This window comes from Rousettus aegyptiacus, unplaced genomic scaffold, assembly GCF_014176215.1.
Source record: "Rousettus aegyptiacus isolate mRouAeg1 unplaced genomic scaffold, mRouAeg1.p scaffold_m13_p_14, whole genome shotgun sequence".
Taxonomy (NCBI): Eukaryota; Metazoa; Chordata; class Mammalia; order Chiroptera; family Pteropodidae; genus Rousettus; species Rousettus aegyptiacus.
This window is the reverse complement of record NW_023416289.1, coordinates 13497317-13512922: the sequence shown is the minus strand read 5'-3', so window position 1 is coordinate 13512922 and position 15606 is coordinate 13497317. Positions and strand designations below refer to the sequence as shown.

Below are 15606 nucleotides of genomic sequence, written 5' to 3'. Positions count from 1 at the left end.
ATTGGAGACGACTTCATGAGTGCCCAGGTCCCTGATGTAGAGAACCTGAGGCAAAGGCCTGGCAGCGTGGGACTGCTCCCCAAACCCCTGTGCTCCGGTCCGTCTGCCCCCACCTGCATGACAATCCCTGTGGCTTCGACTCTCCTTGAAAAGCTAAATTTGTTAAAGTAACCCAGGGTCCTGCTTTGTTGAGCTCTCTAACTCATCTTCAGATGAGTCCTTCCAAATCACCCCATTAATATAACCCACACTCCTGTCCCTCAACCTTTCCCCAAGTGCTAAACCAACTTCTAATACAATTATTTCGTGTCTCCTTGTTCCCGGCCCTCCACCCCAACCCGCAGATCCTCAAGGACAGACTCATCTCCAGGTAATTTCGTTGGCCCTCTCAAATCCGGGTTCCACATTAGTAAATTCAACCAACCTGGAATCAATATTTAATTGAAAAATTCCACAAAGTTTATCCCTAAACAATATAGTATAGCAACTATTTATGTAGCATTTACATTCTTTTAGGTATTATAAGTAATCTAGAGGTGATTTAAAGCATAGGGCAGGAAGTGTCTAGGTTATTAGCAAATACTACGCCATTTTATACAAGGGACTTGAGAATCCAGAGGATTTTGGTATGGTGGGCTAGAGGGAATGGGGTCCAGGAACCGATCCCTACAAGAAATTTAGAGAGCACTGTGGTTGCCCCAGACTTAATGAATGAATGGTGGGCTTGCTTTGTTTGCCTCTGGGAATTCTCAAGATAGTAACTTTTCCTGCCTGACAGGTCCTTTGCACTAGTCTGCTTTCTTCTCTTCCCTCCTGGGGGGCAGGGGTCGACCCTTCCTCTGGTTAACCCCTGCTCTTCCTCCAGATTTTCCTCTCTCAAGGCACCTCCCTCCGTAACGGCGGTCCCTACTGTAGTTTGAAATGTCTGTATTTCACTGATAAATGCCCTCCACCTCACCCCCACTGGGATTCACGAGTCATAAATGAGTGAATCAAAGATAAGGTGCATGAGAGGGGTGAGCGAGGCTCCAAGGCCCTGCCAAATGACTTTCCCAAACCATACTCCAGGTGTTTGGGAGAAAGGAACTTGGGCCTGCCAGCTAGATCGCACACTCACGGAATTTCATCCTCTCCTCTTCGCCTCGCTTCTTTGTGGCAAGACTCGCCCTTTGAGTCCTGCCACGAAGGCAGAGGGCGCTCCATCTGTCGGTGCATGACGGTCCGGGCGGATACAGTGCGGGGATCCTCATATGGGGCGCGGAAGTGTGACCGTTTATTCTTTTGGACCTCCCGGGAATCTAGGAGTGGTGTAAAAGCCCCTGTCTCCCTCCCTCCCGGGGTACAGAATATTCCGCGGTGGCCGAGGATTCAACGTTTGGTGCCTGCTGAGGTCCCCCGCGGCAGTCCGCACTCGCCGGCCCAGGCCCGTCCCTTAGCGGCTCATCTGCTGGGCCTGCTGCCACCCTTCCTTATCACTCCGGCTTCCAGTGTAACAGGTAGGCTGAGTTCCCATCTCTGTGCCTTTGAGGAATCGTCGCTGAGCACCCACCAGAGGATGCACTGATGCTGTTGCTTGATCCAGGTGTTGAGGTCAGGGAAGAGAGGCATACACTGGAAGGTTCTACCTGAGGTGAAAGGGGAAGGCCCTTGACACTGCCCTTCTGGCCACCTCCCTCAGGCTTGAGAATCTCCCCGGTTCCTGGCTCCCTGGACATAGGCCACTTTTTAAAGCTTGGTTTTCAGTGCCCTCAACCTCTCTGTTCTGCTCTCACCCACCATGTGCTCCAGACACACCGCTGCGATTGTTCAGGTCTGTAGTCTATTGTATATGCTAAGCTCCCTCTCTGGAGCACCCACCTACCTACTCACTCATCCCTTTACTTTCCTTCAAAACCCATCTCTAATTCTTCCTCCAGGCAGCCTTCCTAGATGCCTAGGCCAGGTTAGATGTCCTGTTGTGGGCCTCTTTCTCCCAGGGTTCTGTCATGATTGGGTCAGTGTTTGGCTTCCCATGATGCCAGGGAGGCTCTGGCATCAGAGGAATAGGAGTCCGTTGAGCCATGAGTTTTAGGAGGATCAGTTGGCTTCCAAATAGGCTCAGCTCTGGCTACCAAAACAGCCCAGAAGCCCTGGCTTTAGTTGGGTTGCCCCAAGCTCAGTCCCCAACCTGGTCCAGTTAGGGAAACTCACAGAGGGAGAGGGAATACAAAGGGCCCAGTAACACAGGAGGGGTAAAAGCTGTTGGCTGGATTTTTACCTGAGGAAGATACCAGAACAGGCCTGGCTCCTCAGTCTCTGGATTTATTCCTACATCTTGCCTCTGCCCAGAATGTTCCCCTCCACCCTTTCTCTTTCCCAGTCTTTTCCAGAACTTATATCTAGCCCTGTGAACCTCTCAGTCCCTTCTCACCTCCAAGTCTGACAAACAGCAGGACCCTATCACGGAAGGTAGAAAAGGGAGTGTATCACTCATTCACTCAACATATGTTGAGCACCTGCTATGCGCCAGGGAGGCAGCAGTAAGGGGACAGGTAAGGAACTTGCTCTTCCAGTGATTGCATTTTAATGGGTGCCAGATAGGGGCTGCTTCAAAGCCAATGGTCATGTCTGGGCTGAGCCCTAAATGCTGAACTCAGTTGAGTCCCCTACAGTGGGGGCTGCAGAGTGATCCTAGTGGAACAATTCCAGAAGTCCTGAGGGAGAATGAGGTTGTCCTATTCTAGGCAGCAAAGAAGCAAGCCTTTGAGGCTGGAGATTAGAGAGCTGGAGAAAAAGGGGAGCGAAAGGTGGGGGAAATGGCCAGAGTACCCTGTAGGGTCTTCATTCACTATGAATAAGATGCATACAATACGTGCAGTGGGAGGGTCATGATTGGGGTTAGGCAGACAGTGATGGGGCCTGACTTAATGTTTAATGGTGTCAACCTGGCATGTGGAGTATAATCCACAGGAATAATAACGGCATAAATTGGCACATCAGTGAGGAGGCTACTATGGGAATGAGGGTAGTCTGGCTTTGGGAGGGTAGAGCTGACCAGACTTGGTGACCACCTAATTGTGAGCCTGAGAGTCAGGGAGATATCTAGAATCCATGATGATCCCAGTTCTGCAGCCATCATGTTGATGGTGGGGTCATATGAAACAGGGGGACTTTTACCTTCTGACCTTTCTCCACAGTGCAAGCATGGGTCATTGCTGACCAGGCGTTGGCATTACCCTCCACCACCCAGTGGCCACGGTTCCTATTACCTGCAGGGCCTAAGGAAGTGGGCACCTTGAGAACTGCTCCCAAGGAAAGGGCCACCCTGTGAGGGCCCCATGGTCACCTGAGGCTGTTGGGCTGGCAAGACATTCAGACTGTGCCAGAGTCCGAAGCAGCCCAAGCCATTTTGTTTCTTGCTCTCTCTCCTCCACTTAATCCTTGGTTCTTGTGTACTATCTATTCCTAGCCCTGGCAGAAGGGTCTCTATGGTCTCACTGGGCCTTCCAGATGGGTTCTCCATGACACCTATGCTGGAGCCTGGGATGGAGGTGTGGGAGACAGGGGTTCCCCCCTCCCCTGCCTTGGGTGGGGGTGGGGGGTCCGTGGGCCAGAACCTGACGTGGGATATAGTTGGTCTTTAAAAGAGGAGGGTACCCCATCCACCATTGTGTTTTACTGTAAGAATTCAGGAGAGGCAGGCTAAGATGGTGAGGAGATTCATTGAGGGGCACTCAGGCTAGAAAGGGTCAGCCACTGAAGAAAGAAGGAAGGAAGGATAGAGCTCTTGAGACCAGCTCAGGAGGGTGTGACTCGGCCTTGAGAGGGATTGTGCGTAAGGAAGATCAAGAACCCCAGCCACCAAACACATGGCCCTCCTTTCCCAGAGCATGCATGGTGCTGGCATAAAACTGTCAAGTCTCTACCCACTCTATTCGCCCCCAATTCCTCATGCAGGGAGTCTGTGTCCTCTCTGGATCCCCAGGTTTTCGTGGGGTGGGAGTGGTTGGGGGGACCACGAGGTCCCAACACCCCTCCCACTCTGTGGGGCAACCTGCTGATGGCCCAAGGAGCAGGGTAGAGGCTCAAACTCCTTCTCAAACCTGCGCGCGAACTTCTCGGTCAGGCAGGGTGACTTCAAGCTCCGTGCCCCTAAAAAGGGCGGACATACATCTCTCACTTAGAATCGAAACATGCTGAGCTGTCCTCTCCCTATCTGGTCCACATTCCTAACTCAACTCTTCCTCCCCCAGCTCTGGAGCAGACGGCAGGGGCCTGCCTGGGCCAGGGTTGCCTGAACAACCCAGGTGCTCTCGAAGGAGGGTGAGAAGAACCGAGATGGGGATCGCGCAAAGGTCCTGGTCAGCTTTGGTCGCCTAATGTCCAAAAACTGCCTGGGACTCACTTCTTCTCTCCTTCCCCTTGCTTTGCCCGGGATTCCTCAGCAGCGGCGAGCACTGAATCGCCACTCAGCCCGACTGGTTCCAGATCTCAGGTCAGGGAGACGCCAGGAATCAGAGGTGAGGGCTGCGCAGCGTAAGCTTAGAGTATGGAGGATAGGGCTGGGTACCCCGCAGTGGCGGCCTGGGTCCGCGGGGTCCGCAGCGGAGAGCGCAGACGCCGGGGTGAGCGCGGATCGATCGATGCGCTCGGCGCGCAGCGCGTCTAGGAAACAGGCCTGGGATGGGCAGGGGCGGGGCGGGAATCTCCGACGGGGGGAACGCGCCTGGCGGCGAGTACCTATTGGCAGGCAGTTTGAGGGAGGTGGATCATGATTGGCTCAGTCGCTGTGGGCGGTGGCGGGCGGCGGGGTTAAGCGCGTCGCCGCACCCGGGCCTAGGCGCGAGCCCGGAGCGCTGAATCCGCGCATCGGCCTTGGAGCAGCGGTCTCCAGCCATGGATCTCTGTCTCCTCTTCTACCGCGCACCCCTGCTCCTGGGGGGCCTACTGTTTCTCCTGCTGCTCGCAGTCTCGGCTCTCCAGGCTGGACGTCCGTCCCCTGTGGTCCTGGGTGAGACGCGTGTCCAGTCGTGGGTCTGTTCGCAAGTGCTTTGGGCAGAACAGGGTTCGGGAGCGGAGGACTGTCTCCCCTGTTTACATCTGCTCTAAGCACGGGGTCGGGGAACGTATGACTATCTTGTCACCTGAGTCAGTCTGTCCACCTCCCGCCATACTGGGTGCGGTGTGGTCAACTTCTCTGTCACCTTCCTCTGTAGAATATGGGAGTAAATGGGAGTGTTACTGTGCAGTTGTCCCGCGGTCCTTCTCCTCACGTCAGTCCCAAACCTTGTCTTGCCTTGCTTTGCCTTATCCCCATGTTTTTAGCTGCAAAAAACTGAGTCCCCTTGGCCCTACTCCTGATGGCCGTCGCGGGGGTTAGGTGGCCTCAGAGTTGGCCCCCAGGGGCTTTAAAGTTGACTTAGGCTTGGCTAGGAGGCTGTCTCCCTCCACCCTTCCAGCTCCACATGTTTCAGAGGGCATTACTAGAGGGAAGCTGTTTGAGGAAAGGATTGCTGTCCTACCTAGCCTGCAGCCAGGATTCCCCCGAAACTCAAATGGGTGGCATTGAGTCACAGGGAGGAGGCCCTAGGAAATCTAAGGATGGCTAAAGATGGTAAGATTTGGGACACACTGGTTGTGAATGGTTGTCAATGAGCTTGCCTGAACTTTTACCATTTCAGAGTGACTTGAACTAAGCTATGTTGGGGATAGGTGACCTCTCCTGCTTACCCACTCCTTGATCCTGGCCCCGGCCACTGTACAGGAACCACAGTGTTTCCTTGTAGTGGGAAGAACTGACACCTCTGTCTTGGGGATGTTGGATACCTCATGCAGGCTGACACTCCTACCCAAAGGTTCTGTGTTGGTGACTAGCCAGGACTCCTGAAGGCAGAGGCATGCCGAGGTATATGTTACATACGGAGTCTGCTGCAGCATGACCCCCATGCTTTTGCTGCTAGTAGTATTTTAATGGGGATGATGCATCTCACAGAAGGGTAGGGTTGGCAGGCGTTTTGGTCCCATGGGGTCCCCCACCAGGATCTCTGGGCCTGGAAATGCTCTAGGGGGATGCTGGGCCTAGGTTTACCATGGGAATTGGGCAAACTTGGTTTTGCCTTCCTTAAGCTTTTGTGATAATCCCCAGAGGTCAAGTGTGTGATGGGCAAACATAGAGAATCCACCAACCCAGTCAGAGAAGGCTTCCTGGGGTATGCAGCTGGAAAGAGTTCCAGGCAAAGGAGGACTACACTTTAGAGGAAGGGAGACAGCCCAGGCTGTCTGGAAAGGAGTGGAGTGAGGAATGAGTGGATTGTGCAGGCTTGTGAATGTGGACTTTATCCTGGAGTCCCTCAGGGAGCCATGAGAGTGGGCCTAAGCAGTTCTGAATATAAAGGATATAACATTGGAAAGTGTGTGGTCCTGTGAAAGGCATGCAACCTTTGCTCCTTGATGGGTGCTAACTGTACTCTTAATTCATTGAATTCTCGGTTATCTTAGTTCATAGCAGAGGAGCCTCAGGCCCCACCCAGAGTCACAGAGCAACTGGAATCCTAACCCAGCTTCTCAGAGAGTGAGGCTGTTGTCATTAATCTTAGGAAATCCCATGACAGGCAGCGGACAAGCTGTTCTTGAGCAAAGAGCAGGGACCTGGTTTTGGCCACCAGAGGATCAGCATCCAAGTGTGACCAGTGTCTATGGGTAGGACCCAAATTGGTGGTTGTGGAAGCAGAGTCCAGAGAATTGACACAGAAGACCCCAGGAAGGGGGAAGGGACTGTAGCAAGCCATTTCTACCTCTCTCAGCCTTAGGCTCCTCCTTTGTAAAGTGGGCATAATAAGGATATTTTCTCTCAGTGTTATTTGAGGTGAAAAGCATACGGATGACTCTCTTCCTAGTTCTAGGCACAAAGGGGCTCAGGAAGTGACCACTACTATTTTTAGAGGTCACACAGCCTGGCCAGAGTAAAAGGCATACTAGCAAAGCAGATCTGGTGACTTCCTCTTTCAGCCATTTCCTTGGGGGAAAGCAATGACCATGATCTCTGCACTCCCCTGCCCAGTCCACTGGCATGTCATCCAGTGGCTGTCATGTTGGGGACTCTCCACCTCTGTACCCAGATTATGAAAGGAGGTGAAGGCAGGTGCTACAGCTGACTCCCATGGCTGCCCTGAGGACACTGTGAGATGGCACACAGGAAGGCCCTCCTCTGCAGGGCTGGGTTCACAGTTAAAGCTCAGTGAATGCCCAGGAGAGCCAAGCACTGGTTGTTCACAGTGATTATGGATCCTAAATGGGGATGAATTGGGGAGGTGTTGAGAGCATGGCATGTGGGAGCAGGTGAGACCTGAAAGCTCACTGGAAGTAGATTCCAAAGGGCCTTGAATGTTGGGCAGTGAAGCAACAGGGATAGATTTGAGTGTCACAAGACCCTGCAGGGCTCTGTGTAGACTCGATAGGCTTGGGTAGAGCGAAGTCATCCTTGAGGCCTGTTTACCCCCATCCACCACTGGGTTATTGTCAGAATGGTGTATTGTTTAAGGGTCACCATCTCCAATGCTTGGTCCAGGTGTGCTGAAATTCTGGGGGCCTCCAGATGATCTGCCCTTTGGAACCTTACTGGGCTCTGGCCTTTAGCAAGGCCTGGAGACCTCAGTAGGTCAGCAGATGCCAGTATGAGCTTCTTTCGACTGTGTTTCTGTTCATTGCTACCCTCTACCTCTACAAGCCTGTGCTTTCTCTGGAATCAGTTTTGGCTGGTTAAGTGGCCCAGTGCTCTGTCCTGTTTCTTAGTCCTTTAGTCAGAATGAATAAGGCTCTGTCTACACTAGCCTGGGACGCCTAGAGGTCAGAGGCCTTTGGGTTCAAGCCTTGAGAGTCTCCATCCTGTCAGGCCCAGGGCCTCATGAATGCTCTATGACCCACTGCAGTGCCTGGTGATTTGGGCAATCAGCTGGAGGCAAAGCTGGACAAGCCGAAGGTCGTGCACTACCTCTGCTCCAAGAAAACAGACAGCTACTTCACACTCTGGCTGAACCTTGAACTGCTGCTGCCTGTCATCATTGATTGCTGGATCGACAATATCAGGTGGGAGCTGGGGTGCAGATGGTGCTGCTCAACAACTCAACTTAAAGAGGCCTCCAGAGCCCATTTCCATCTCATTCTCATCTCAAGAGACCTCGAGGTCACTGATTTTTCTCCCTTCCCATTTCCTGTCTGGTAGGCACCACCTTTTGCAATCTCAGGCAGAACTTTCTTCCCTTGTCCCTATCCTCTCCAGTCTACACTTGTGTTTCGAGCCCTTCCTGTGATTTCTGTGCTTTATTTTACCCCATTCTTAGCTGCAACATGGCCACCACCCCTTCCCTTGCCTCTGGCTGTACCACACCTTTCCCTTCAGCTGCTTGTTCTTCCTGGGACATTCTGGGTCTCCGTGCCTTTGCAGATGCTGTTCTTTCAGTCTGGAATCTACCTCTACACCCTTTGTCTGATAAATTCCCTCCTATTCACCTTTTAAAACCTGAGCCAGGTCCCTGCCGTTCCCCAGAGCTGTTAACTTCTTTTTCCCCCATGCCACATTTCTGTTTCCTCTAACCCTCATCAAATTTTGTTTCCAAGGATGTTTCCCAAGAGTAGACACTGTACATTTTACATAATTTCTTTTAATTTTATGGCAACTCTGTGAAACTGGTACTGTCTTCAAACCTGTTCTACGGTGGAGGAAATCTGGAAGCTCAAATCTGTTCCAAAATTGCCTAGGGTTGCTCAGCTAATAAGTGTCAGAAACAGGATTCAAACCCAGAATTGTGTTACTCTGACTGAGCTGAGTTTCTCTCCCAGAATGAGCTCTCTGAAGGCAGGGATGGTATCTCTTTTATCTTTGTAGTGGTAGAACCTGGAGCAACTGGTGCTCAATAAATATTTGAGCTGAATCTAACAAATTAACTGCTACCCACAGGAGATTTACTAGCTGTCCCTCCAGGCACCCTGTCCTTCCCAGTAGTTTAAGATGCCCGCTTTGCTGACTCTTTCCTTCTTCAAGAGTGATCAGAGTTATTTCTGGGCTGTTGGTCTGCATTTCTATTTTTGTACCAGTGACATGGTCTCAGGTACTGCCAATTGGAGGTTAGGGCTGATACCTAAAGGGGCTTGTCTACTCTCATTACTCCTGTGACCTGTTGAGATTTTAATCCAGCACAGAGCTGCCTTGCTTTCTAGAACAATTTTCTTCACTTTCCTGAATGGTGACTGGGATAATCTACAGATTGCCCTAGAGAGAGGGGGCTACCAGGACCTATTATTTGGGCCACTGTTGGAGATCCTGTCCACTTTCTGTGGCTGATTTTTAAGGTGAGGTGGGTCTCAGCACCATCAGGGACTGCAGGTCTAGCCTGTGTTTTCTCAGGCACCTTTGCCTCCTTGTTATCAGGGGAGGCCAGAGCAGGATTTCTGGCCTGGCACAGGCTTTCCTCCTGTCTCCCACTATCCCGTCCTCATCATTTCTCCAGGCCTTTGCTGTCCACCCGCACAGCAACCACCGAAGCAGAGGTCTCTCTGTCTGGTTCTGTTATGTGCTGCTCTCACCATCTCCTTTGCCCTGTAATGCGCTGTGGTGGGTGACAGGAGCTAGGTCTGCGGAGATGGAGTGATGGGAACCTGCAAGGTTAGACTGCCTGCCTTTTGGGGTCAAGTGTGATGTTCATGGCAGAGCTAAGGCCTAGCACTAACTTCTCCCAACCAGATCCACGACCTGCATTCCGGGGTGGGTGACAAGGAGGAAAAAGGAATATTGTCTCAACAGGGATCCTGGGATCAATTTTTGGAGTGAGCCTTGGTGAGGGTCCTCACTCTGATCTGTGTTTGGTAAACTTGGTTTGTTATGTAGGGGAGGAATGAATTTTTCTCTCCCCTCAGGGTTTTTTTTTGGCTGGTGTAATAATCAGACATGAAACATGTTAACAAGAGAAAATAACCGAATTGAATACATACGTATGTGTGGAAACACTGTATACATGAGAGAGTCCGAGGCCAAACATGCATGAGATGTTCAGAGACAGAAAGAGAACACGGGCATATATGAGCTAGGGATGAGGTCAGTTGCCCTGGGGGCACAAAAGGTCATTGCAGAATGATAAATAGCAGATGTTTAGTAAATAGAAGTTTGCCTTGCCATATAGGTGGATCAAAAAGAGATTATCACTGATAATCTCATTTTGGGCAAGGCCCCTAATTCAAGCTCATCTAGGTAGTTTGAGCCTGAAGCTAAAATTGCCTTTAGCTCAAAATAGTTCCTTTACCACAGAAGCACGTATCTGGTGACTAGCTCTGAAAACCCCCATGGTTACTTTTTTGGTCTTCTCTATACATATGACCAATCCTAAGGATAAGAAGGGAGTATGGCTCGGTATATATGACAGTATTGGGACAAACCCACGTTCAGTGCCAACCCTGGGGTCACCAGCTCAGTATTCCCTCCTCATAGGCTGGTGTACAATAGAACGTCCCGGACCACCCAGTTTCCTGATGGCGTGGATATGCATATCCCTGGCTTCGGGAAGACCTTTGCACTGGAGTTTCTGGACCCCAGCAAAAGCAGTGTGGGTATGTAGCCCTTCTTGTGCTCTCCAGGGGATGGGGCTGGAGCTTTTGCTGGATTTCTAGAGTGGGAAGAACCCTGTCTGTTTGAAGGGGTAACGTGTGAAGTGTCTGATCAGTGTGGGCACAGAGCACTCCTTCAGGGACCTTTGCAGTAGATGTCACTGTCTTCTTGGCAGTTGTGGTATAGTTTGTTTGCACTTGCTGTATCTTTTCTAATTCTATGCATTCTGTCTATAGGTTCCTATTTCCACACTATGGTGGAGAGCCTTGTGGGCTGGGGCTACACACGGGGTGAGGATGTCCGGGGGGCCCCCTATGACTGGCGCCGAGCCCCAAGTAAGTGGTCACCTTTGTTTCCTACCTGAGGTCTTGGGAGGTGGGAATGAGGAGGTCACAGCCACCACAGGCCCTGGGCTCTCACCTACCCCTGGGCCTCTGGCGTCTAGCCCAGTAGTGACAGCTACCACCCCTGGTCAATCTCTTCTGTCCTTTCCCATCCCTCACCGCAGGATTTCTGGGTCTCTGAGCCCTGGAGAGAGGTAGTGAGTCTGAGGAGGGGAAAAGGAGCCCCTTTGTTTCCTACCTTCATGAAACCTGAGGGGAAACCAGACCACTCCCACTTGGATTTTAGCACTCCCTGCCCACCTAGTCCTGGGTCTGGCCTGAGAAACATCTAAATCAGGCCCCAGGACCCTTCCTGCCTGACCCCTGCCTGGCTCTGGCCTGCAGATGAAAATGGGCCCTACTTCCTGGCCCTCCGAGAGATGATCGAGGAGATGCATCAGCTGTATGGGGGCCCCGTGGTGCTGGTTGCCCACAGTATGGGCAACATGTACACGCTCTACTTTCTGCAGCGGCAGCCACAGGCCTGGAAGGACAAGTACGTCCGTGCCTTCTTGGCACTGGGTGCCCCTTGGGGGGGCGTGGCCAAGACCCTACGTGTCCTGGCCTCAGGTAAGACTCTGCTTGGCCCAGCATGGGGGGCTGTGTTGGGGGCGGCACCCTCTCTTTCCTTCTACACTGTCCTCCTGGGCCACCCTTGTGTCTCTTCTCGTGGGTCACAACCTTTCTCCAGAATGGTAATTTTTTCCAAATATATTTTTCCAAAAAAGAATCTTAACACTACTCTTAATGTCACCTCCCTCGTTGATGACCCTTGTTATCATTGTTGATGACAGCCTACTGGGTTTGACCCAGAGTTCTATGGGAGAGTCTTCTCCCTCGCTCCTACTCCCATCCTCATTTCTTCATACCACCTTTGCCCCAGAGAAGGGAGGCTGGACTGCAGTTTCCTGTTTATGAGTTATACCTCTGTGTGTAGCACTGGGGAAACTCTGTGGGCAACACAGGGAGGAAATGGGTGCAGATCTGTGTGCCTGCTTGCTGGGCAGCTGGGAAAGCCACCTACTTCCCCGTTCCTCCCTAATCTGCCTGCCTTTTCATGACTGTCAGAACCTGACAGCTGTAGCCATAGGGCTTCAGGACTAGGCATGAGGCCCACGGCCCCTCCCTTTAGGAGCCACTAGCCAGGGCTGTGCCAGGCATCTGATGCGCTTTCTTCCTCAAGTCACTAGCACTGCCTGACTTGCTTGTTGGTCAGCTGACCATTGTGGTCAGGTCAGACCCAGTGCTTGTCCCAGTAGGGACCCTAGATTGGCTGGGCAACTTCCCTGTGAGTCTCCTTAGAGCTTTACCTCAGATGCTGGGAAATTGCTTTTTCAGGCCCTGACAGTCTGGGGAGCAGGGGTGGGGTGGGAGAGGCGATAGTCATGGACTCCTAGCTAAGGGCTTCTCTTTCCTCGGGGGTCCTCAAGCCAGGCCCCACCAGGCAGAGCTGTGTTCCTGTGGTTAGTCAGAGGGTCCTGAACGGGGTCAGAGGCTCCTGTTCCCTAGTCGACTCACCCTCTGGAGGTCTCACTGGCCGGTGCATTTATTTGTGTTGTTGGCATTCTTGTGTGAGAAGGATGCTCACTCTGTCTGCAGCTTCCTTTCCTGCCTTGTTTCCTGCAAGGCTGGCTGCCCAGGTCAGTAACAGGCAAGCATGAGACCAGAGCTGGCTCTCTGCAGATCTAAACCTATGAAAAGCATTTACATAGCTCAATGTAATAAAAAAGAAAGAGGAACATGCTTTAGGCCGACACCTGCTGATTCACCTTCAATAAAGTCAGTGCCCACAGGCCCAGTGATAAGTCACCTTGTAGATGTGAGTGGCCTAAGTCCCTGGTGAAACAAGTCTTGGTTGGGTGCTTCCCAGATGTAGCATAAATAAAGGGAAACAAAGCCAACGCAGGCATGAGAGTTATAATGATAACAGTGGGGAGATGGCCAGTGTACTGACTGGGCCACTGGCTGGGGTCCAGCAGGGTCCCTGGTGGTGGACATGCTGCCCAGCCAGCTTGCATTCCTGAGCGCAGACTCACTGGAGCCCTCTCCCTGCAGGGGACAACAACCGGATCCCGGTCATTAGTCCCCTGAAGATCCGGGAGCAGCAGCGATCTGCTGTCTCTACCAGCTGGCTCCTGCCCTATGACTATACCTGGTCACCTGAGAAGGTCTTCGTGCGCACACCTACGGCCAACTACACACTGTGTGACTATCACCGGTTCTTCCAGGACATTGGCTTTGAAGATGGCTGGCTCATGCGGCAGGACACGGAAGGGCTGGTAGATGCCACGGTGCCGCCTGGCGTGCAGCTGCACTGCCTCTACGGCACTGGTGTGCCCACGCCGGACTCCTTCTACTATGAGAGCTTCCCGGACCGCGACCCTAAAATCTACTTTGGCGATGGTGATGGCACTGTGAACTTGCAGAGTGCCCTGCACTGCGAGACCTGGCGTAACCACCAGCCACAACAAGTATCGCTGCAGGCGCTGCCAGGCAGTGAGCATATTGAAATGCTGGCCGATGCCACTACCCTGGCCTATCTGAAACACATGCTCCTTGGGCCCTGATTCCTGTGCCAGGAAGGGCTGCGCGATGGCTTGGCTACAGCAGCTTCTCTTGGACTCCGGGGCTGCGATGGCCCACGAGTTTAGCAGTTTGTGACTGACCATCCAAGGTCTTGGGTCTTTGGTTGTGAAACATCTTCCATAAGGAAGTGCTGTTTCTTATCCTTTCTCTGAGAGGGAGGAAGGAAGAAATAGTCTAGACTCACCTGAGGGACCCTTAACGGAAAGAATGCTGCCGCTGATGGAATTGTGACCTCAGGACTGGCTCTGCGGGTGGATTGGCTGGCACCTGGATCCAATCCCCAACTCAGGGGCCATGTGTTCCTCCTATGCCTATGGCCTTTTCACATTTACCCACCAGGCCTGGCCCCTCAGCCTTCTTGTAAGTGATGTGACTAAGCTGTGGTTCCTACCCCCACAGGCCCCAGGGATGGGCTCCTGGTCCCTAGGGTGACCCTTCCCACACACTGGCCACAGGTGAGCCTACTACTGGCCGTGGGTGGCTGGAGCTGCTGGCTTCCCTGTGGCATAGCTGCTTGACAGTCTGACTGTGGCTTTCTGAGGGCAGTCCAGTTTCCCCTGCAGGCAGGGGCAGATTGTTGTGTTCTCTGTGGTTCTCAGGCTCTGAGAACCACATTCACTCTTACCTCCCTCACCTCCAAAAACAGCCTAGCTCAGGATTGGGCAGCAGATGGCCCCTCAGTTCCGTGGCCATGTCCCAGGAGCTCTGATCCCCTTGGTCGGGCTGTTTCCCATAGTACTGATGTTAGCTTCCTTTACCTTGGGACTATGGTTCAAGGATAAGAGCAGGGCCCAGTGCCATGGCCTTTTAGGTCCTCATAAAGAAAGAAAACTCAAGGATGCAGACAAGATGATTCGGAGCTTCTCTGAACTGCCCTCTTGCTAACTCTACCACCATACTGCCACCCTTCCCCAGGGTTTCTGGGCTGGCACAGAGTCGAGAGGAGTTAGGGCTCCTGCCCATCCTACCCAGCACATACCTCCATCAGGCAGCTCAGTGGTGTTTAGTATGCAGGGACAGCTCAGAACATACTTTGAGACCCTGTGAGACCCAGGTGCCTTGGAGCCCCCTTGGGGGTTTCTGTCTGCCTCAGAGGTGCTGCATGAGTCTCCCTGTGATAGCAGGGCTAGAGAATCTGGATCTGCCTTGGTGGCAGTGGTCTCCAAGTAGGCGACAGCTATAAGCCAAGACTTGGGTCTAGCCTCTAGGGTGAGGCCCCAAAGCCACAGTCAGACTAGACTGTGTTGTTCTCCCACAAGATTTCTGTGGAGCCGGATCTTCTGTTGTATACATACCTAGCATCTGTCTCTCCCTTCGTTTCTGAGTGGTGGGCCTCACCTGCATGGGGCTCTGAGCAGGCTGTACCTCAATTCTGGCAATAAAAGTATTCTGGATACTGTAAAGTACCTTGAGAGATAGATGGGAGGTGGTGGAGGGGTAAGGGGGCTAGAGAAGCAGGTAGTCAGGCGAGGCCTTTTCTGGAGCCTTGGTGGGTTCTCAACGCCGAAGCATGGCTCCTATGCACCACTTTGGGCTTCATCCTTCTGCCGCTTCTTCTGGAATCTGTTTTCCCTCCTGGGACTTAAAACCAGGAACTGAAACATTCCTCTTGGAATGCAGCTCCTGCTCCTGCCTGGTCAGCAGCAGGGCCTACATGCTACCCCCTAGCTAGGTACCAGGACAATCCTATGGGTCACCCTGGCTGGACTCTCTAGCTTTTTCACTCTCAGCTAGCAGGTCTCAGCATCCTTTGAACCTAGAGTTCTTTTCAGGACACCACCCTTCTTCTTTGTTTCAGCTTCTCTACCCACCATCTGTTCTGCTTTGGGGACAGAGTGAGACAAAGGGAGGAAGAGATACTAGGCTGAGACTGGTATGGACAGGGGCCAAGATGGATAGACAGAAACAGAGTCTGAGACAGGGAAGCATGCATGGAGATGGGGTCCAGGCCTGAATTCTGTGGTGCAGAGCCCAGAGCCGGGACAAGTTGGGGTGGTAGGAGCTCCAATTTGTGCCTCCACAGGGCAGGTCCAGCCTGGGCTTCAGGCTTTGATACAGCCT

General features: G+C 52.5%; 1 protein-coding gene across 1 annotated transcript; it reads left to right on the top strand.

Moving 5' to 3' along the window:
• Positions 1–4804: 4804 nt before the first annotated feature.
• Positions 4805–14948, top strand: PLA2G15 (phospholipase A2 group XV). Its single transcript, XM_016164406.2, has 6 exons — positions 4805–4990; positions 7908–8064; positions 10460–10578; positions 10813–10911; positions 11305–11529; positions 13015–14948. The coding sequence occupies exons 1-6, from the start codon at positions 4876–4878 to the stop codon at positions 13524–13526; spliced, it is 1227 nt and encodes a 408-aa protein (XP_016019892.2). The 5' UTR covers positions 4805–4875; the 3' UTR covers positions 13527–14948.
• The last annotated feature ends 658 nt before the right edge of the window (positions 14949–15606 follow it).